Source organism: Stylophora pistillata, chromosome 9 (assembly GCF_964205215.1).
Source record: "Stylophora pistillata chromosome 9, jaStyPist1.2, whole genome shotgun sequence".
Lineage (NCBI taxonomy): Eukaryota > Metazoa > Cnidaria > Anthozoa > Scleractinia > Pocilloporidae > Stylophora > Stylophora pistillata.
Genome location: NC_142527.1, coordinates 22,041,437 through 22,064,981, shown reverse-complemented (window position 1 = coordinate 22,064,981; position 23,545 = coordinate 22,041,437). Strand labels below are relative to the sequence as shown.

The 23,545-nt window shown below is 40.2% G+C and overlaps 3 protein-coding genes and 1 pseudogene across 3 annotated transcripts; 3 read left to right on the top strand and 1 right to left on the bottom strand.

Annotated features, from left to right (window-relative positions):
* Positions 1-1,301: 1,301 nt before the first annotated feature.
* Positions 1,302-3,390, top strand: LOC148723818 (uncharacterized). Its single transcript, XM_088734495.1, has one exon. It carries the CDS (start codon positions 1,984-1,986, stop codon positions 3,388-3,390), a length of 1,407 nt encoding a protein of 468 aa, XP_088590621.1. The 5' UTR covers positions 1,302-1,983.
* A 183-nt stretch (positions 3,391-3,573) lies between these two features.
* Positions 3,574-5,412, top strand: LOC148723817 (uncharacterized; annotated as a pseudogene).
* Positions 5,413-11,168: 5,756 nt separating this feature from the next.
* LOC111343316 (gonadotropin-releasing hormone receptor-like) lies at positions 11,169-14,190 on the bottom strand. Its single transcript, XM_022950462.2, has one exon. It carries the CDS (start codon positions 14,137-14,139, stop codon positions 13,102-13,104), a length of 1,038 nt encoding a protein of 345 aa, XP_022806197.1. The 5' UTR covers positions 14,140-14,190; the 3' UTR covers positions 11,169-13,101.
* A 5,216-nt stretch (positions 14,191-19,406) lies between these two features.
* On the top strand, positions 19,407-21,523 carry LOC148723816 (uncharacterized). The gene is made up of 2 exons (XM_088734494.1): positions 19,407-19,649; positions 19,706-21,523. Exons 1-2 carry the CDS (start codon positions 19,407-19,409, stop codon positions 21,521-21,523), a joined length of 2,061 nt encoding a protein of 686 aa, XP_088590620.1.
* Positions 21,524-23,545: the final 2,022 nt, after the last annotated feature.

Below are 23,545 nucleotides of genomic sequence, written 5' to 3'. Positions count from 1 at the left end.
GAGGAAAGTGTATGTCCCTTTGAAGCCACCGTAATATCATGCGACTTTTTCGCCGTTAAGTTGAAAACATTGGTGTTCTAAAGAGGAAAGACCTGTGTTTATAGTTAATAAATTATGCAAATTAGCGTTATTTAAAATTGTGTCCATAAAAATTTTTTTCTACGATGTTCTTAAACACAAAGAGCTGTCTCTTTTAACTGAAGAGCATATTATTCCACACTTCTAAGGCAAGGTATGTTTTGTGTTTATGGCCATTTTCATCTCCCACGAAGCGCTGATTAAGTAAAACAGCTGTGTTTGTTTTGCACGCTTATCGCCAACTAATTCAGTTATCATCAACCACAGAGAAGTGGACATCGAAGATCTTACCTGTAATATTTCCTTAACCTCTCTTCAGTAGCAAGAGATGTTTTTTTTTCCCGGCAAGACGCAACAGAGCTCGTTTTCCTAACAGCTTCTTTTATCTTATGCCGGATTATTTTTCCCTTCTTCGAAACTTTGTTTACTTCGATGTAATTCAATTATTATCCATTGGGATCTACACCAGTTGTCATGTAACATTTACTGACTTAACTGCGCAAGCATTCATGCTTTAGTGTTTGTTTGTCGGAAAGATGTCTGCCGAACCCTTAAATTGTTCTCTTTACGAAATAGTACAGACTCAGTGTGGGTCTAGTAGGGAAGAAACGAAGCAAGTTTTGCTCTCCGACTGCAACGCAGATATATCCGCCCATTTAGTTAGCTGCCACTTTTCCAAATGCAGCGCTATTACGGAAGCCGAGCTAATCATGGCAAGAACGGGAATATACCAATTGTCGAGAAGTCAACTCGCGGGTATGACAATCTGCCCGAGGCACCGACACTCACTAGGAAGATTCTGGAGGGGTCCAAGATCCACACCGGGAAGAGTACAAGTGTGTCGGGCAGCCACGTTGTAAACTTCCAAATGGGCGACCAAGTTAAACTTATATTTGGCGTAATCGCTGCTGTTGGATCACGTAAGTACCATAAGCCTTAACTTGTGGTTCGCTAGTTCTATTTTCCAGCCCTGCACTCCTACAAGTCTACCCTTACTATACACTACTCCTAAAAGTTTCTGTTATTGTTGCTCACATTTCAACTTTCCCGTAGCTCATACTAAACTGCCAAATAAATTTCTTCCTTTTTGTAAATATTTTTGGTTTTCTTTGTTTTGTTTTTGTTTTATTTTTTTTGTTTTATTTTTGTTTTTGTTTTATTTTTGTTTTTTGTTTTGTTTTTTGTTTTTGTTTTTGTTTTTGTTTTTTGTTTTTGTTTTATACTGGCCTGCGTAGCTGGCAACTTAGTGAGCGGCAATATTCTGGAGCAGTGGATCGGGCGTGTAAATTTCTTCCCATTCCCCTCGCGTCGACGCACCTTACCGCTCAAGAATACTCTTCCTTTAAACACATACACAAGGACGTCAGCTGGTCAGGCCTGTAATATTATACATTACGATCGCGAGTTATTAATCGTTTGCACTAATCTATAGCTGTCTACATCACTTGCCGGAAGAAGCATGCTGAACGATTGTTGAGTTTAAGATGGCGGGGTTCTGCCGAAGGTTCACAAGACCAAGAGGGAGCAGTTTCTGAAAGGTTTGTTGGATCTATTTATTGTCCCTTAGATTCCGTACTTTTCTCGCTATGTATTTAGCTTGCGCATGCCACATCAACCATGTACACCAGGCAAGAAACTTCGAAAAATAATGTGTTAGTAGCTGTGGAGTAAACTTAATATGAAAACGACACTGCTGGATAAAGATGAAACCCTTCTTTTTTTCGCAAATTAACCCCTATATATGCCTTTCCGTTTTACTGAGTCTTTCAATAAAAAGAGGCATTATAGCTGATAAAGCATGTTCAGAAAAGCTCGTTTACTTTTCTCGTTGTTAGTGAGACTGTCTTATCTCTCAGACCAGCCAGATCGGATGCGAAAGCTACTATACAAGCACATTCAGCCGAAATGGAGACCACTCCATTCCGTAATTTTCTCACTCCAAAGCCTTGCTCTAGTCCCGGCTGGGGTCCAGGGAGTGCTCAAGCAACCTCTCTTCAGAGCACCGAAACAGAGATTCTCATCACTTCCAACGCAGCGATGGACAAAATTGCCAGCAATATTACTTGCACGCGACTACCACTAACTTCACGACTGGACTCATGGGATGAAAGCACTGCAGCACAAAGACAATACTGCATCCACAAAGCGGCTGAAGACTGCATGCTGGTGTGCGATGTGATAGCCCCAAACGACGGTAAGCGGCTTTTTCATGCCTTGGTATCTGCAGGTGAAGAAAAGAATGATAAAGTAGTAGCCGATGACGTGCTGAAAGCCTTGATGACCGCTTACAAGAATGCTGAAGCCAAAAGCACCAAAACGCAAATTCTAAGCCTTTATGCCTATAAGTATTCAATTAGCACGTTAAAGAAACTTCACTCACCATACGATAAGTTGTCAACTCGTCAGATACAAAGAGCGCGGTGTCATGCAAAAACAATAGCTCCTGGAAGAGTGCCTGAGAAGAAAAAACATCATCGTGTGCGTACTGATATGAGTAAAGTGGACCATTTTATCGAGTTCATTAATCGTCCATATTTTTCCCAGGACGTGTCTTACGGAACTATGTCGCTGCAGTTAGACAGTGGTGACACCACTGAGATGCCAAACGTCGTGCGTATAGTGAAGCGCTCTACAATGATTAGCCAGTACATGCAATTCTGTCAGGAGGAGACTTGTGAACCTCTAGATCGCTCTACTTTATTCAAGACTCTTGAAGTCAGAGAAACCTCACAGAGAAAGTCATTGCAAGGCCTCGACAACACTGCTGCCGATGGTTCAGCTGGCTTCCATAAAATTAAAATGATAGTCGACGACTTAGAGAAAGGGGGAATGAAATGGCAATGGGGCGCTGAAGTCAAAGAAAGGCTGAGGAAAGCAAAACGCTACTTGAAGACTGATTTTCGTGTTCATTGCAATCCAGAGAAGGCTGTATGTCCTGATCATTGCCGTAAGCTCGCTCTTAGTGATGAACAAGATCTCGAATTCCACGAAAATTGTTCCCACCAACACACACAAAACTGTAAGGAGTGTCAAAATCTGCGAAATATCCTTGATGAAGTCGAAGAAAAAATTCGAGGACCGTCTAGGAGACCTTACAGCAGCGAGCAACGAGATGATCTCCTCTATGACTTGAAGCTGGAAAAAACCGACAATTTGCAGTGGAAGACTCACATTGTTCGCTCCATAAACCAGGAAGCAGCAAAGCAAGATCAACTGACGATGATAAGCACCAGTCAAGACTGTGCATTAGTCATAATGGACTGGGCAATGAGATTTATCCAGCTTAAATTTCGTGAGAAGCTGTCCGATTAATTCGGCAAGAGAGGAATGAGTTGGCACATCTCGACAGTGATCACAAGTGATCCAAACCACAAAGGAAAACTAGAACTGCAGTCCTTTGCCCATCTGTTTGACACATGTCAGCACGATTGGTTCGCCGTGTGTTCCATCATAGAGAGTACACTAAAAGAAATTAAAACCAAGAGGCCCCACATCCCTCGAGTTTACCTAAGGTCCAATGAAACTGGCTGTTATCATAATTCTCTCATTGCCGCAGCAAGAGACATCGGTCAGCGAGCAGGTATTGAAGTCTTTCGCTACGACTTTTCAGAGGCACAGTATGGCAAGGATGTGTGTGATCGTATCCTGTGCCCATTGAAAATATGCATCCGACGTTTCTGCAACGAAGGACACGACATTCTACCAGCGGGAGACATGAGAAAGACGCTCTCTGAGAGAACAGTGAAAGGTACATCCGCGTGCGTATGTGAAGTTGACGAGTCTAAGAGAACCTTAGAAGTGAACAAGATAGATGGTTTTAGCAAGCTACAAAACATCCAGTTTGGGAAAAAAGTATACGTGAATGGAGGTCGTACGGAATAGGGTGTGGCAAGGAGATTTCTTACGACCAGCTAGTTTCAAATGACCAAGGGGACACCGCTCTCGTTGTAAGTAAGGAGTTCTTCTCTTTTCACAATGCACGTGTGTATGAATACACAGTTCCTGGAACAGAGGGTTCAAATGAAGACGATGATTTGGACGATTCAAAGATGGACATGTTTGAATGTTCGGAGCCTGGATGCGTGAAGAGTTTCCAAACGCTTTCAGAGCTCGAGTTACATTTGAACGTAGGGGACCATTGTGTGAAGGATGAAAGGCTGTCAGATACAGTATATGATAAGCTCCGTAGAGATTGGGCAGATAGGTTTACTACATCAGTCAGCATTACTGACGAACCACAGTGCGAAACTAGTACCCACCAGGTTGTACGTGACTCAATGCCTCCAGTAAACACTGTCAGTATGGGCTGGGCCCTACTCAAGCCACGAGCAGGATCCACTAGATTCAGTGACAAAATTAAGAATTATCTAACAGCAAAGTTTGATCTAGGCGAACAATCAGGGCTGAAAGCTGACCCTCAGCAAGTTTCATATGATATGCGAAAGGCAAGAGACGAGCAGAACAATAGGTTGTTTGACCGAGACGAGTGGCTTACCAAGAGCCAAGTGCAGGGGTTTTTCTCTCGCTTTACAGCAAACAGAAAAAGGCAACGAACACCCTCAGAAATCAGCAAAATCCGAAGAAACTGTCCCTAGAGGAAGAGGAAGCTGAACGACAACGGCTGATGGAACACATCCTTAATGAACTAAAGCCACAGCACCCTCTGTCCTACGATGCCTTTAATCAGTGCGAATGCGCAAAGGAGAATAAGCTTAGTCTTTTTAATGTAGCAATGCTCAAAGAAATCTTATCGTTTTTTGAAGTACCATTTAAATCAAGAGATAGGAAAAAAGACCTTATTGAGCAACTGATGTCATTTATACAGGAATGCCAATGCTTTAATTAAACTATATCAGAAGCTGCATAGCCCAGGAAAACAAATGATGGTGCCTGTGGAGTGAGTTTGTTTTAGAACAAGGCATATGGTATTTCGCGGACTGGACTGGACTGGACTAGTAAAACGCGGACTAGTAAAGCGCGGACTAGTAAAACGCGGACTAGTAAAACGAGGACTAGTAAAACGCGGACTAGTAAAACGCGGACTAGTAAAACGCGGACTAGTAAAACGCGGACTAGTAAAACGCGGACTTAACAACAACAACAACAAAAAAACAATTACATACGAAGGCAATCACAAGACTTAATGGCGAGCTAATTTAGTGAGTGACAATCCCTGTTTGACCTTTAAGCTACACATGGGTTTGACATGCACCAGATACAAACGAATTTATAAGTTTAGGCTAAGAAAGAATTTTATTCAGCACCAGTTCAAAATCCTAAAATACGCTTTCGTCATAAATTTCACGGCAGAAACGCAGGAATTCGATAAATAAAAGTCGCATTAAATCTCCTTGTGTCTAGGTAGAAAGAGTCTCATTGACTTCAGCTTTTCGGTGGAAGACGGAATAACCGATTTACACACGCCATTACAGAAAACAAACAAGCAGACTGACGACTCCAAAACACATATTTGCATTCACTTACAATTTGACTTTCCGTGACATTTTAAAACGGAACAGAGGTAAATCTTCGAAGAATAATCGTCGTTGGAAATAAAAAATACTTTTCGTAAGATCTCTGTTTTTCTCTTTACGGGAAAATCGTCGCATGATCAGTTCACTCGTGTGTGTTTGTCACACAAGTACTGCTGTTTCTTCAAAAGCGTATGCTTCAATTGACAGGTGTCACATCGTGACAGTTACTTTTCCAAAATATGTTTGAAAATTTGTTCGGAAGCCTTTTAACTACCTTTACGAATAAAAATCTTTCGGCGAAAGTTTTCTTTTTAATTTAAATAACATTTGTTTTCTTTATAACTCACTCGCTATAAAATTGTTAAGTTCAAGGAGGATATTCCCGTAATTAAAATCGTAATTGTAGCTCTAAATCATTCAGGTTCTTCAAATTAAAGAGAAAACTTTCGCCGAAACATTTTTATTTGTAAAGGTAGTTAAAAGGCTTCCGAAAAAATTTTCAAACATTTTTTTGAAAAGTAACTGTTACGATGTGGCACCTGTCAATTAAAGAGGAAAGAAGCATACGCTTTTGAAGAAACAGCAGTACTGGTGTGACAAACACACACGAGTTAACTGATCATGCGACGATTTTCTCGTAGAGAGAAAAACAGAGATCTTACGGAAAGTATTTTTTGTTTCCACCAACGATTAATCTTTGAAGATTTACCTCTGTTCCGTTTTAAAATGTTACAGAAAGTCAAATTGTAATTGAATGCAAATAGATGTTTTGGAGTTGTCAGTCTGCTTGTTTGTTTTCTGTAATGGCGTGTGTAAATCAGTGTTTCTTCCACCCAAAAGCTGAAGTCAATGAGACTCTTTCTACCTAGACACAAGGAGATTTAATGCGACTTTTATTCATCGAATTCCCGCGTTTCTGCCGTGAAATTTACGGCGAAATAAACAGTTTTTAATGTAAGAGAAAAATCGAGTTTCCTGATGAGAAATTTACGACGAAAGTGTATTTTAAGATTTTGAACTGCTGCTGAATAAAATTCTTTCTTTGTTAGCCTAAACTTATAAAATCGTTTGTATCTGGCGCATGTCAAACCCATTTGTAGCTTAAAGGTTAAAAAGGGATTGTCACTCACTGAATTGGCTCGCCATTAAGTCTTGTGATCGCTTTCGTATGGAATTATTTTTTGTTGTTGTTAAGTCAGCGTTTTACTAGTCCGCGTTTTACTAGTCCGCGTTTTACTAGTCCGCGTTTTACTAGTCCGCGTTTTACTAGTCCGCGTTTTACTAGTCCGCGTTTTACTAGTCCGCGTTTTACTAGTCCCCGTTTTACTAGTCCGCGTTTTACTAGTCCAGTCCAGTCCAGTCCAGTCCAGTCCAGTCCAGTCCAGTCCCTCAGATACCATATGCCTTAGAACAATAGGCACAGCCTCAAAGTAACCAGATAAACAGTTGTACTCAGCGAATTAACGTACTCACTTCTGAGAAAATTCGCGAAAATCCCTCAAAATTTGTCGTTATTAAGTTTGTGGTGATGTTCTTAACTCGCAAAAATTAAAAGAGAAAAAAGAAAGGAAAAAATACTACCCTGACCGTGGGAGATGTTAGTAGCATTTACGCGTAAATATAGGTTTGTGATTTTCTTAATTTCGAGAAATGAATGATATGTGAATTTTGCAGGAGTTTATTAAAATTCCAGTTTGAATCATTTGTATTATTTTTCAATTTCTCCCGGTAGGATTCTCCTTCTCTCGAGGGCTCAATCATGTTGCATATTTTCGGGATTCGCGTTTGGTTCGACAACAAGACAAACCTCTGAAACTACATGTTGCGTGACCAGGCGTAACTGACTCAGTCACGTTGAAAAAGTAAACATGTAAAATTCACCTCTTCAACAAAAACCGTTTTGAAATGATGAATATATGAATACAGTATATAGGAACTGCGGAACGAGAAGAACTTAATCGCAATTATAGACGAAACTTTTAATTTGCGAAAATAAACCTGAAAAATTCATGCTTGAATACCCCATGTTAAATACCCCTTGCTCAGAATATTATTCAGTCCGCAGTTTTAATAAAATGATAGCTAAAATAGACGCCAAATATTTTTCAATTCTTCACTGCAATATCAGAAGTCTTTCTAAAAACCTAAATTTATTGGAAGAACTATTATACTCCATTGATACCAAAGTGGATATTCTTGGAATTACAGAAACCAAATTGGGTGAGAATTCTGTTAGTAATGTAAATATCAACGGCTATAATTCATTTCACACAGACTCTCCAACAAAGGCGGGTGGAGCCGCTCTGTATATCGCTAATAATCTTAAAGCAGTACCTAGGCCTGATATTAAATTTGATATAACACTAGTTGAATCATGCTGGGCAGAAATTGATGCTGGCAAAGGTAAAAAGAAGATTATAATAGGCTGTATCTACAAGCATCCTACTTGTGATCTAAAACAGTTTCGCAACCAACTAAATGATATAATCAAATGAATTAATTCCAATAGGCATGAAATTTACATCTTTGGAGATATGAATATAAATTTCTTGAAATTTAATGAACACGTCCAAACTGAAGAATTCTTAGATATGCTCTAAGCCAAAAACATCTTACCAATCATTACTAAACCTACCAGGCTTACTGATCATACAGCAACACTCATTGACCATATATATACATATTGTTTTAAAAATCTTACAGCAGGAATCCTGACAGTTGATTTAACAGATCATCTCCCCATTTTCTGCATAGTTAAAATCCAGCCCACACGGAACAATGATAATAAAATATATTTTCGAGACTATTCTAAATTTAAGAAAGACCTATACTTGGATGATATAAATCAGATTGCTTGGCATGAAATCCTTAATCCCCAAAATAATTATAATGAGAAGCTAAGGGAGACAATTAATATCCTGAATGAAATTGTTGACAAAACATGCACCTATCAGGCTGGCTAGCCAGAGCAAACAAAAGCAACTTAATAGGCGATGGCTCACTGAGGCTATTTTAAAATCAGTAAAAAGGAAACAGAAAATGTACCGGACACATTACTTAAGCAATGACTCTCAAAAAAAAAAAAAAAAAAAAGGGAATATAAACATTATGCAGCTATTCTTTCACATCTTAAGAATAAAAGCAAGACAGACTATTATAGCATGCAATTCTCAAAGTACAATGATAATCTTAAACAAACTTGGAAACTTATCGGTACTCTTGTTAAAAGGAAAGCTAGAGCTCAAACTTTCCCTACAAAAATTACCCATAATAACAGGACTTATTCACAAGAAAAGAACATTGCTGAATCATTCAATAATTTCTCTGTCTACATTGGGCCAACTTTAGCACAGAAAATTAAACCTGATCATACAGACCCTTTGCAATACATAGAATCTACACCATCAAACAACTTCTACCTTGCTCCAGTAACCCTTGCACAAGTGTTTACATTGTTTGCTGGGCTAAAAGAAAATAAAGCATCACTCACTGTTCCTAATAAGCTTATCAAACTTGCAGCTAAACAGCTCTCTGCACCTTTCACTGAGATCTACAATGAGTCAATATCATCAGGAGAGTTTCCTGAAGCCTTTAAGATATCAAAAGTAACCCCAATATTTAAAAGCGGTGGTGTATCTGAGTTAGGTAATTATAGACCAATAGCAGTTATTTCTCCCTTCAGTAAAGTACTGGAAAAACTAATATATGACCAGCTTGTGTCCTATTTAGAAAAAGAATGTCTACCGCTTTTTAACTATCAATTTGGCTTTCGAAAGGGATATTCCACGGAATATGCAATTCTCGAAACTGTAGAGAACTTGAAGTCAGCAATTGACAGTCAACAAATTACAAGTGGTATATTCTTAGACTTTTCTAAGGCCTTTGACACAATTAACCATCATATTCTCTTAGGAAAATTATACAAATATGGGATCCGAGGAGTCCCCCATGCATGGTTTTCAAGCTATATAACTAATCGTAAGCAATATGTCAAAGTTGGTAATACAGAATCTAGCCTGAAAACTATTACATGCGGTGTACCCCAAGGCTCCACACTAGGTCCGTTGTTGTTTCTGTTGTATATCAACGATTTGCCAAGGTCTTCAGAGAAATTAACTTTTAGGATTCTTGCAGTTGATACAAATATGTTTTATTCTTTAAAAGACCCCGAGCAGCTCCAATCAGTTATTGATGAAGAACTTAGAAAGGTCTTAAAATACTGTGCAGCAAGTGTGCTGTCAATTAATCTCAAGAAGACTAATTATGTACAATGAAATATATGAAGTTCATATATTTTGAACTGCGGTATTAGATACGTATGATGCACGATCCTCGCAGTAGATAGCGCTATTTAAGCAATAGCGAAAATCAGACCTGAAAAAAATCAATTAACTAGCCAGTTAGCTCCAGGTCAGTGGTTCGAATCCCGTACAGGCCTGATTTTTTTCAGGTCTGATTTTCGCTATTGCATAAGTAGCGCTCTCTACCGCGAGGATCGTGCACCATACGTATCTTTAACCGCAGTTCAAAATATATGAACTTCATATATTCATCGTATCTGATTTATCATCAAGGGTTTATTACGAATCAACTTAAGGGCCTGCTCCCAGTTGGCTTGTTAGCTCAATTGGTAGAGCGATGCACTAGCATCGCAGAGGTCAGTGGTTCGAATCCCGAACAGGCCTGATTTTTTTCAGGTCTGATTTTCGCTATTGCATAAATAGCGCTCTCTACTGCGAGGATCGTGCACCATACGTAAGACTAATTTTATGATTATTACTTCACTTAAAAAGAGAACAAATATCAGAATAACAGTTTCCAATATAGAACAAAAATCAGATACGATGAATATATGAAGTTCATATATTTTGAACTGCGGTTATAGATACCTATTATGCACGATCCTCGCAGTAAAGAGCGCTATTTATGCAATAGCGAAAATCAGACCTGAAAAAAATCAGGCCTGTACGGGATTCGAACCACTGACCTCTGCGATTCTAGTGCAGTGCTCTACCAATTGAGCTAACAAGTCAACTGGGAGCTGGCCGTTAGGTCGATTCGTAATAGACCCGTCATGATAAATCAGATACGATGAATATATGAGGTTCATATATTTTGAACTTGCGGTTATAGATACCTATTATGTACGATCCTCGCAGTAAAGAGCGCTATTTATGCAATAGCGAAAATCAGACCTGAAAAAAATCAGGCCTGTACGGGATTCGAACCACTGACCTGCGATACTAGTGCAGTGCTTTACCAATTGAGCTAACAAGCCAACTGGGAGCTGGCCGTTAAGTTGATTTTCGCTATTGCATAGATAGCGCTCTTTACTGCGAGGATTGTGCATAATAGGTAGAACAAAAGTCTCAGATAAAATATTTGGGGGTTTTGATTGATGAACATTTAAAATGGGATGCTCAGCTCCAGCACATAAACAATAAAATAACAAAAAACATCGGAATTCTATTTAAGCTTAGACATTATTTACCTGTGGGCACATTCAAACAACTGTACTATACTCTCATATATCCCTATCTAACATATGGATTGATGTGCTGGGGAACTGCATACAAACCAGGTTAAATAAAATCAAAATAAGTCAAAACAACGGTATTCGCAGCATCTTCTTTGATAGCAAATGAGAAAGTTCTACATCATATTTCACACTATTAGAAATCTTAAGATTAGATAATATTTTTAAATTAAAAATTGGCTCTCTTGTGCATAAAATTCAATATCAAAAAAAGAATATACCTCCAGTCCTCTATGATCTAGCCCAACCAGCTTCAGCTGTCCATAATTACTCTACTAGGTATGCCACCAAACAAAACTTGTACAGACCATTCTCTAGAACCAATTATGGTCTAGCAAGATTTAGTGTGGTGGAATCACAGATCTGGCAAACGATACCTATTAAAATAAAGTGTTTCCCTGCCAAAAGCTTTAAAAAAGAATATAAACTTTTCCTACTTGGCAGGCAGACATCTTGAACAACTTTAACCTATCATAGAGATCTATTTTACTATTTTAACTATTGAGTATATATGCTATCTCCTAAAGTGTATTTAACTTTCACCCATCCGTAACTGCTCTGTGGTAGTGGCCAACGCGAAAGCTTGGCTCCTTTGGCTACTACACTCTCTTTCCACTGCTTTGTGTAAATACATGTATGGTTAGAATTCTCTTCTTTTTTTTTTTTTTTCTACTTTTTCTCTTTCACGTTGTTGTATTTGTAGAATAAGTGTGAATAAAAGAATGAATGAATGAATGAATGAATAGACGTGTTTCGAACCCTTGACTTTTGCAACACCGCCGGTTCAGCGCTCTAACCATTAGGCTAACAAACCAACTGTGATGCCATTCTACAAATGATGATGAACAGCTTGCTAACCACTTAAAAGGAAAACTTTAGCAAATAACTGGAAGAAATGGTCAAATCTGGCAAATTGGCCACAATAATAAACACGAGTGAAATGAACAACTTCTGCAGCAACAAATTCCGTTGGTACGTCGTTGATAACTGAAAACAAAGGCTAGCGCTCTTCAACATTAAGTAAGTTTCTCAAGTCCAAAAGGGATACAACAGTAACGTTTCCACTTCTATAGAAACTACTGTTTGCATGGTCAAATATTGCTACGGAAACTATTTTGGACGCGTGTGTCGAAAAACAAGGAACGCATGCAGCTAATTTGCATATGACTACAGAGAAAGATTTTTCTGAAACATTTCCTCCATACCATTTAAAACGGACAAAACAAGTTTTTTTTATCGATTTCGATACTTCATTAAGGAGCTGGTACTTTATCTTCAAGCAGTTTTAGGCCGTTAGGGCTTAGAAATCGGATTCATGTGCGGATCGTGTTATCAGTTGGTTTCGATCAAAATGGCGAATATTTGTTAAATTCGCAAAGCTCTCTGCGGCGCGCCATGAAGAGTGCCCAAAAGTTCTATTCCATAATTTACTTATTAGGTGTAAGTGCTTATAGGCTGTAAAAGATTTGACTCTAGATTAGGTCCCACATAAGAGAAAATAGCTTTCAACCACATGTACCTCACGCATCACAAATTTCAGTGCTCGAGGTAACTCAGTGTAAAATATATACAGTGTGATTATTTTACCGTTAACGTAATGGCAAAAGGTTGATCTTAGACATATAAAATAGAAAGCTCGTTAGAATTGAAAATACGGCTACAACAGCGATCGACTTTTGTAGCTAAATTATGGAGGTCGGGGGGGGGGGGGAAACTGGGTGCCTTTGAGGTCACCTTGAAAAATATCTCGTAAAAAGTGAACAAAACCAGAGTGGTTCAAAATAAACGCAATATTTGTTCATGGGATAGAAGTCTCGACTTTTACAGTAAAAATCAGGGAAATCGGTGAAGGTCCGAAATTTGCCTTATCCGTTCTTAGGCGGACAGCCTCTTAAAACTGAACCCGGGTATTGTTGAAGTTGTTTTTAACTACTACTGAAGGTCTAGCTTAGAGAGCCGATTGCAGTTATTTTTTTACTTCGAGTTTAGAGAGTAGAACACTCGAACTGTTCATTACTTTTGTTGCATTACAGAATTTCGTGGAGTCTTTCGCCGACACATACTAAACAGCTCACGAGAAAACCTTGGAACAAAAAGAAGGCAAATCCAGGCGTTGAGTGCACAATAAACTCCCCCCAATAGCAAGGCGATACTACGAACTATGCGAAAAATCCTGTTACATTTAGATAGTACCTTAGGTGAAAAGAGAGCGAGCAAATTAATCACAATATAGAGTGACCAACATATCAATAAAGCTGTTATAGTGGCAAAGGCCATCTTTTTCAAATTCTTGCTGCGTTCTTGATGTCTTCTCTCTCCGATGTCAGTACGACACTCAGCTCCTATTTTGTCTCTTCGAAGGTTCACGACAATAGAAATGTGCAAACAGGAAACAACCAGGAGTGGCAAAATCAAAACTGTCGTAAACAGGAAAATGTTGTAGTAACGGTGGGCTACGCTATGATCGAAAGCTGGCTCCCAACTGGGTACGCAGACCTTGATATTGTTAGTTAAGCTTACTAGTCGCATGATGTAAAAATACGGCGAGTGAAATACTGCAGCCAAAATCCAAGTTGAGGCCACTAGAAGACGACGAGTTTGCATAGAGATGCTCCTGTACGTTAAAGGATGAACAACGGCAAAAAAGCGCTCTGTGGTGATTAATACCAAGCTCAGAGTTGACACGGAGAGTGATATATCGCTCAGGAAATTGCACAGCTTGCAGAGAAAACTTCCGAACACTCCATCAACGAGGAAGGCAGGATAGCCAGTGACTTCTATCGTAATGAGACGAGGGATTTGGAAAATTGCCACGAGAAGGTCGGACACAGCCATGTTAGCAATGAGAAACAGAAGCTTTTCTTTCATTCTCGCGTATGCGGTTATAAGAAGGAAATTTCCCATTAGCGATGTAAAGAGAATAAGAATGTATATCGCGATGGTAACTTGACTCGGAACTGTATTGGTGACACACATCTCAGATGAAGGGGTGTCGTTGCTGTTTCCGATTTTCTCACCGTTAAGAGTGGAGATGTTTTCTCTTGCAGCCATTATTCCAGCGATGAGGAATGAAGAATATTGGTGCTTGTTGTCTATGGTCTCACGTAATGTCAACTGCGTCTTTTTAACATCGCAACGTAATTGGATATTACGGTATTACCTTTTAATGATGGATTGACGTTTTGCTAAGAACTTGACAGTTTGTGCTAGCGTGATCTAATTACTTTTGGGAACTGAATACATAATGTAATCCTATTCAAAAATATGTATTGTAAGTTTTCGCCAAGCGAGTCTCCTTTATAGCATCTTGTGCTCCTTAGCTTTGTTAATAAATCCGAGGAAGTGCACTTCTTTTTCTTAAATGAGGTTGTAAAAAGGCTTCTTTCTAGGGTTCTGTTTTCTCTTGAAATTAAATCACTTTTTCTGCTTGGCAGGGACGTAAACACTTACTGTCAATTTCTGTCAGGAATGAGATGGTTGCTTAAAGTGACAGCTGTTAGCTTTTCAATGAACATGGTAATTATTATGATAGAATTTTTAAAGTTTACTTTGATAACAATATCGTCATGAATCTTTCAAGGATTCTTTTAAACAATTGTAACAATACAATACAAGGTGCAAATGAACTGAATTGTTGTAGGACGGTGAGTTTGAGAGGATCAAGGACAGGAAGCTTTTAGCCTAAGCTATGGTGAGTGACTGAAAATAAGCATCTAGAAATTTCTAGAATGCCTTCTCAAGCAGACTTGCATACATGAACTTTCCATAGAACTTTCTAGAACATTCTAAGATATCTTTGTAGAAGGCCTAAGTAAGTTATTGAGGTTAGTTACTTGTACTGTCTATAGAGGTTTTGTACAGCAGCCATGTTGTATGGCAGGAACAATAGATTATTTTTCCCATGGGAAACAATTTTCTTTCTTATGCAAAATATTTTCATTGTTCCTGCCATGCGACGTGGCTGCCATGCAAAACCTCTATTGGAGTCGCTCCTGAGTAAGAATTTTACACGTCGTTTAATAAAGTACTTGAGTTTATATATAGGATTACAGTGATTTTCTGTTGGTTGAATTATACCGTAAAACCTCTATTGTTGCAAATGGAAAAGCACAATGCAATCATTACGATCGTTTTTGCAGTCTTCTCTGTTTCACTTAAACTTAATTAAGATTTTATTCTACCTTCAAACCTTTTTTTCTTGCAAAATGTATCTCAGTCTCTGTACATGATAGACGAAACATTTATTCAATAAATTGTGTGCTAAAATTGTCATCTGGCAGACGTTACTCCAGGTGACCAATCTATCCTTGAAAGGAAACGATGGTTGCACTAAAAAGAGAGAAAAACTGAAATTTCAAGGAAAAAACTGATCTTAAATTTTTACATGAAGTAGATGATTTTTTCAGAAAGAATAAGGTTTAGAAAAAAAGGGAAAAGGATTACTGGGTCTAGAAAGAAAGTTAGGGCGACATAACGCGTTGAATGCAATATGATTGACATGTATGATGGAAGTTGAGTACAAATCTGTAGTGCAACCCGTAACTCAGAGACTAATTAGGTTACTTTGTGCTAGCACAAGTATAAATGCGTCATGCGTCATCAAAACGTCAATCTTTCGCTCCATTTAATTAGAAATAAAAGAAATCGTTTGTAGTTGGCATATTAAAAAGCCACATCCCATTGTTTCCCGAAGGTGATACCACTCATAAAAAAAACCCTGCTGTTTACTGTTGGTCGTTTCAGTAGCTAGTTTTGTGCTGCTGAGAAAAAAATAACCACCCATGAGGCGTCTTTATCTAGATTGAGAGTCACAATGCCTTATGCTTCCGTGTAGTCAAGTTAGCCCAAGATACACATTTTCATTCTGTCATCATTCCGAAGTGAAACTCCCTTTTTATCATTTCGTTCGTGAGAATGAAAGAAAAGCTCGACCCCCCTAATGCTAACATGGCAAAACCAGCCACTAGTTATGATGTTTGAACTACGATATCTCGTCAAACGAAAGCATAACGGTGGATGTGCCCTCATTTTTTGTGGTCCATTGTTTTTCCCTTTTGGCTTACCCTACGGTTTTTTTTTTTTCATTTTTTGGACGCTAATAATGTGATTCATTCCTTAACCTACTTGAAAATAGGGCACTATAAAAGGTTCTGTGCATCTCCAGGGTGTTAATTGGGTGGATCTTGAATCTTTAATCCTAAGGGTTACCCTATGTTCAATTTGCGTGTACTGGTAAAATGTGTTATGGAAAAAATCAAGAGGCTTAATTCAATTTTTGTTTCATTGCGTCACCATAGATTACCATATCTCTCGAAACCATCAACATTAGTGGTCGAAGTGAATTTTGGTCAGTCTTTGTTTTCGCTATCATTTTTCGTATCTTTGATATAAAAATGGACAATAGAAACTTTATCTGCTTTTTAGAGCATTGCATAATTACCTTGATTGCTGTTTAATCACACTGGGCATACGTGTCTAGTTTTGCATCATGAAATTGAGAAATAGTATGTAGACTGCGTTTATGCAAAGAGCGAGCACGCTATTATTAAGAAAATGTGACTAATCATAGCATTAATATTATATATTTGTAATCAATGTCATCGCTTTTTGGCAAAAAAGCTTCATGCAAGTGGTACTCTTTGTCTCTGTTGTGAGCACTTCTTGTTAGTCAAGCGGGAGATCTCTTTTTCGTCCGGCGGTGCCAGCTTCCCTGATCAGGCAGTCAATTTTTATAATCCCCATTCTTGCGAATCTTAAGGTAGATTAGAAAGCTATAATGGTCAAATAAAAAAGTAGGAAATCTAAGGTTGATCTCCACCAGATATTTTATGACTCACAACCTGAGAATCTACGAAGATATTTTCCATTGTACAAATTTTGCCGCTGACTAGCCCTTAGAGGAATAGCTGAAAACACCGCACTTACGACGGAGAGGTTTTGCGCTCAACCTTACGGTTAAATTGTACAGTATAGCAAGAAATTCCTTATCCCTCCACCTATTTATTATAAAGTTGAATGTCCCTGATATTGTTTTATAAAAAAGAAAGTATATCAAATTTGGTACCATTTTAATAACTTTGTTATCTTAGGGTTTGTAATATAGATGGAAAATAATATATCTCGTAAGTTATTCATGAAAAACATAAAAAGAGATGATTATCTTTTACTCTCTTTACGACCTTACGTTGAATTAAGATTAGTCCAATTCTTCCCTTAACACGAGAAAGTGGTCAATTTAACTTCGTCAGACACCTGCAATAAACTGCCATTATGCTTTTCCCTATTTTTTATATTTGTTTATCAGTGATGCTGTGTTACTTTCACTTATGGCGTGAAAACATCCAGGTGAATGCCAAGGGGTCATGGAGGGTCAATTTAACTTCGCCAGACACTTGCAATAAACTGCTATTAATTTGTTTGATCGCAGCACATCTTCTCTCATCATGTATTCGCCGTAAAACAGGTTTCAGTTTCCAGAGACACTGGCTCTTTCCGTAAGCACATACCTTTTATCTTCCCCACAGAATTAACACTTAAGAAATTTGCTCGGTGAGCAGAGCACGTAGCTCGTTGGAATTCATGGAAAAGGCGGTAGTTTATGTATGCCCTTTGTCCTACATATTTTATGTCTACCTTTTTGTTACATAACAGTAGTCAAACGCTATTTCCTCCGTAAAACTGCTGTTGAGTCTGATTCTAATTTCGTCGATAGATTCTTTACAAATTTTTTATTGCTAATCTCGCTTTCGTTTTGCCGGAACTTAACTAACTGGTGATTCATGAAAATTTAGGCAGAAAGTCGCTTTGTAAAGGGTCATCATTAAAATGAAGCTCGGCTGGTGGAACCTTTAAAAACACTAAACCTTAGTTCGTATTCTTGGTGAGTTAGTTTCCCAGTTGTAAAGAAGTATTTTAAAAAAGGTTGCCTTTGAATGAAGAAGTGTATCAATATCAAAGAGAGTGCTAGAGAAAGCATTAACTTTTCTTAACAAACAAAAAAAAACACGAGCCAGATCTAATCTGTTTGCAGGCACTTCTGAACTAGACAAATGAATCACGCTCTGATCTCGATATTTTTTTTGGAGGAAGAAGTTGCCTTAAAAATTCCATATCATTGAGCTACATCCGAATATGCCCACCTCGCAACAAATTTATGGCGAGTACGGGCACGGATAACTTGAGGTTATAAGATTCTCAAGGAAAACCAAACAAAAACAATTCAAAAACTGCATATTTCAGCAAAATAACAAGAATTCCCCTTTACTCTAGTATACCATTTAGCTCTTTCTCTTTTCACACCCTCAAGGTCAACTTTGGTTTGACATGACAGGAAACTTCATATCGTTGCTTAAAAGAAATGAACACGTGGTGCGTCTAAGGAGGAAGCTTAGATACCATTTTATACGAACTCACTGCTGGAGACTACAAGACAGAAAGATTTTTGTATGCTTCATGGCTATTACCTAAAATTACATTCTAACTAACTGCCAACTGTAAATACCACATGTCTCCAAAGCAGCTTACAAAGCGATCGTTGAATTAAACGAGATTTACTTGTAAATTAAAGTTGATTGGAATTCTTTCGAGTCATCAAACTGCAAATGATCACATGAGGTTGCCGAGCGCATGTGTAAGATCAGTATTTAGAGCAGAATGTGTAGGTTGGGGGAATCTGAAGCGTTTCTGTCTGTATTTCTGAGCTCTCAGCGAGTTTCTCTAGAAGTCATTGGAGAACCGCCGCCATGTATAGGTTCGGGTCATCCTTCTCCTTTCGTTCGCTCGTAAGGGGTGCTAGGAAAGATTCTTCGGCCGCAGATCCGTCGGACATTGTTAACTTGGTCTCTTTGTTAAATACACCAATCACGCCCACAAATTTATTCATGAATCTACGGTCTGTTACGACGGTAAAACAATTTGATTAAACTGATATCGCGCGCGAAAAGGCACTGATGTTGGGTATGCGGAAGGCACATTTTTAGAGGAAGTATGAGTTCTAGTCTTCTGAAATGGGGCTGAAAAACCCGGTTGTTCGAAGAGTGGCCATCCACGACGCCAGTTGTTGTGTATTAGGGTTCGATGTTGTAGTGTTCAGGCCTCCAAGTCCACGCCCAAGGCCCCAGGAGACGTAGACTCGAGTATTTAGTATGCAGTGAAAAGTGAGAACGGGGTGTGAGAAAATCTAGGATAACGAACAAACTAAGCGACCTGTAAGCGAACTGTAAGCGAACTGTATAAGCGAACTCCTGAACATTACATTGGCGGCGAGGATCATCTCGTAGGCGTTCGATCGAATTGTTTCGATCGAGAAATCTCTGCGAATGGCTGCATATGATACAAATCTCAACTTCGGACCGTTTGACCCGGACCTAGATCCGACATCGGTCGGCACTCGATTCAGGAAATATCTCGAAAGATTCAAAGTATACGCTGCAGCGATGAATATAAAGGACAAAGCGAGAAAACGAGCACTAGTCCTACACTGTGCTGGTCCCAAAGTACAGGACATCTTTGACACACTAGAGGATACGGGAGAAGACTTCGAAACCGCTGGAGAGAAACTGGTAGAGTATTTTGAGCCTAAAAGACATTACTTTTTAGCATATACCAATTTCGGCAGTTAGCCCAAGAGGAAGAGGAGTCGTACGATGATTACACCACGCGTTTAAAGCAAGCAGCGGCTCCGGGCGAATTTTCAGAGGGTTGGCGTGAGGTTGAAATACAAATGCAGCTAATTGAAAAGGGAAAATCGAAGAGAGTTAGACGCCGCTTGCTCAGTAAGCCGCACTCGCTTCAGGAGGCGTTAGATTACGCTAGAGCACAGGAATTGTCGGATAAACAAGTGAAGAGAATCGAAATGGAGCAACAAAGTCGAGGGAACAGTACCGAGGAAGAGTTGAAGAGGGTCTTTTTAGGAAGGCAAAAGAGCCCGACTGGTATCAACAAAGAGTGTTACTTTTGTGGAGGCGCATTTCCACACGCGGGAGGAAAGGAGAAATGCCCGGCATGGGGAAAGAAATGCACCACATGCGGGAAGCTGAATCATTTTGCCAAATGCTGTAGGAGTAAAAGGAAAGTAAATAAGAGTATCGTAAAGACAGTTCATCAGGAGGTGCAATCAGATAGCAGTGACGCGGAATCCTTTTGTGGGATCGAAGAAGTTGGGGCTGTCGAAAGCAACACAAAACCCAGGCCAATAAGAAGTATAAAAATCGAAAACCACGAAGTCAAAGTGCTGATCGACACAGGAGCGTCGGTTAACGTAATGGATGAATGCACCTGTCAGCAGCTACTGGCAAATAAGATCAAATTGGAGAAGTCGACAAGTGTTTTGCGCTCGTACCAAACGAATGAAAACCCGTCCAGGCCATTGACAGTTATGGGCAAATTCGATGCAGTCGTCGAGTCAAACACGAGAATCTTCCCGGCAACGTTCCACGTCATTAAAGGTAACACCAACACGGAACCCTTGATAGGATTTCAGACTGCCGAAAGTCTTGGCCTGGTGGTGATTACGAATGCAATACGAACTGATTCTGAATTGTTCACAAGCAAATTACTTGAGGAATACGCAGACCTGTTCCTGAAGATCGAGAAAATGGAAGGAGTGCAGGTAGATCTACACGTTGACCGTACAGTAACACTACTTGCTCAACCTCACAGGAGGATCCCGTTCAGCGTAAGGCAAAAATTGGAGGCGGAGCTGGAGAGACTTCAAAGGGATGATGTCATCGAGAAGGTCGAAGAGCCTGCCAGTTGGGTATCCCCAGTCGTGATTAGACCCAAGAGAACGGCGAATGAAATTCGACTGAACGTGGATATGAGAGAGGCCAATAAAGCCATTCCGCGGACCCATACTATTATGCCTACTCTCGAGGATATCACACATGAGCTCAATGGAGCAACTGTTTTCTCCCACTTGGATATGAATCCTGGCTATCATCAACTGGAACTGCAAGAGAACAGTCGGGACATCACCACATTCTCAACGCACACCGGGTTGTACAGATACAAAAGGCTAAATTTTGGTACGAGATCCGCCGGTGAAATCTTTCAAGACACCGTGAGCAGGGAGATCACTCGAGACATTCCTAGATGCCTCAACATCAGTGACGACATTCTTGTGTACGGAAAAACACAACAGGAACATGATCGGAATCTAGACAAATTATTCAAGAAGGCTAGAGAAAAGAAGATCACATTTAACAAGGGAAAGTGTGAATTCAATAAGCAAAGTTGTGTGTATTACGGGATGAAGTTTTCTACAGATGGAGCATCCCCTGACCCGCGAAAGGTTGTGGCTATCAAGGCGGCCGAGCCTCCTCGCAACGCGAAGGAACTGAACTCATTGCTATGTACAGTGCAGTACAACGCGAGATTTATGGAAAAGTATGCTCCTCAAGCCGACCTTCTGAGAGGTTTACTTGGTCTATTTTGACCCCGCTGCAGAGCATGGAGTTCATGTGGATGACTGTCCGTTAGGAATCTCAGCGACCTTGATCCAACGTGAGTCGAGTGACAAAGGCTGGAGGGTGGTGCAATACGCAAGCAGGGCCCTCTCAGATGCGGAACGGAACTATTCCCAAATCGAGCTAGAGATGCTTGCGGCAGATTTTGCGTGCAGGAAATCTCATATATTCATGTATGGCTTGCCGTTCAAAATAGTCACCGATCACAAACCGCTCGAAGTCATCCTGAACAACCCTAGGCATCAGACGTCAATACGGCTGCAGAGAATGATGGTACGAATGCTCGATTATGAGTTCAAGTTCGAATATAGGCCCGGAAAGACGAATATCTCCGATTATACATCTAGGCACCCGCTGCCTCGTGAAACCTGCACCAAAAGGGAACTAGGCACTACTAAGGATGTCAAGCAGTACGTGAATTTCGTGGTGGCAAGTGACATTCCCCGGGCTATCAGCAAAGAGGACCTGGTAAAGGCAACGGAAAACGACGAGGAACTAAAAAGTTTAATCACCTGTATACGGGAGAGGAAGATTGACCACAGGAACCTAGACATGAAAGCGTACTTCAATATTTACGATGAATTGGCTTTGGCTGACGGTCTTGTCCTTCGGGGTGAAAGAATCATAGTCCCTCGAGAATTCAGAGAAACTATGGTGAAAATTGCTCATGAGGGTCACCAGGACATCGTTCGTACGAAACAACTGCTTCGTGCCCACGTTTGGTTTCCCGGAATCCATAAGATGGTCGAAAAGCACGTTGGGAATTGCCTAGCTTGTCAAGCTACCATCCCTTGCCACACCAGAGAGCCACTCCAAATGTCGGATCTGCCAACAGGTCCGTGGAAGAAGATCAGTGTGGATTTTGCGGGACCTTTTCCAAATAAGGACATGGGTTTAGTGTTCTGGGACCAGTATTCAAGGTATCCTGTCGTAGAATTTGTCACAAGTACCTCCGCAGAGGCTGTAATTCCCCAGCTCACACGTGTTTTCACTACTTATGGAATTCCAGAAGAGGTGAAGACAGATATCGGCCCCCCATTTAATGGGTCCAAATTTGCAAAATATGCCTAAGAACGAGGGTTCAGGCACAGAAAAGTCACACCCGGAAGGGCGGAGGCAAATGGTGACGTCGAACGACTCATCCAGACGGTCAAAAAGAGCACGAGGGTTGCTAAGATTGAGGGGAAAGCATTTAAACAAGAGATCCAAAGGACGGTTGGCAACTATCGTGCCACACCCCATCCTGTGACGAGAGAGAGTCCCGACAAGCTTATGTTCGGGAGAGAGATAAAAAGAAAACTGCCAGAAAGGGTCGTTCCCCAGGAAGAACAACGCCATGAACTAATCCGTGAAAAAGACGAGAGAAAGAAGAAGCAAATGAAAGCTTATGTTGATGAGCGCAGACACACATCACAGAGCTCGATCAAAATTGGTGACCGTGTCCTTTTGAAACAGAATAGGGGTAACGCGTTGACCCCGCCGTATGATCCACGACCATATGCAGTCGTTGGAATGAAAGGGAGCATGATCACTGTGAAGAGGGGAAAGGAAGTCAAATCCCGCAATTCTTCCCACTGTAAGGTATTCAAGTATGCTGGAAAGGAGGAGCACGACGATTTGGATTGGGATAAAGAACAACAACCGATGAACAGGCGACCAACGAACCGCCATATTGAAGTAGGGGAGGTTCCTGGAGAGGGAAATATAGTCAAGCAAGAGACGCAGAGGGGACCGACAATCGCGCCATCGGAACCCCGGAGATCAGTAGGAGCCAGAACGTCCACGTGGGAAACAATTTACAGAGACGTCAAGCCTCACTAAAGAAAAAGGGGGGAGGTGTAGTGTCCAGGCCTCCAAGTCCACGCCCAAGGCCCCAGGAGACGTAGACTCGAGTATTTATTATGCACTGAAAAGTGAGAACGGGGTGTGAGAAAATCTAGGATAACGAACAAACTAAGCGAGCTGTAAGCGAACTGTAAGCGAACTGTATA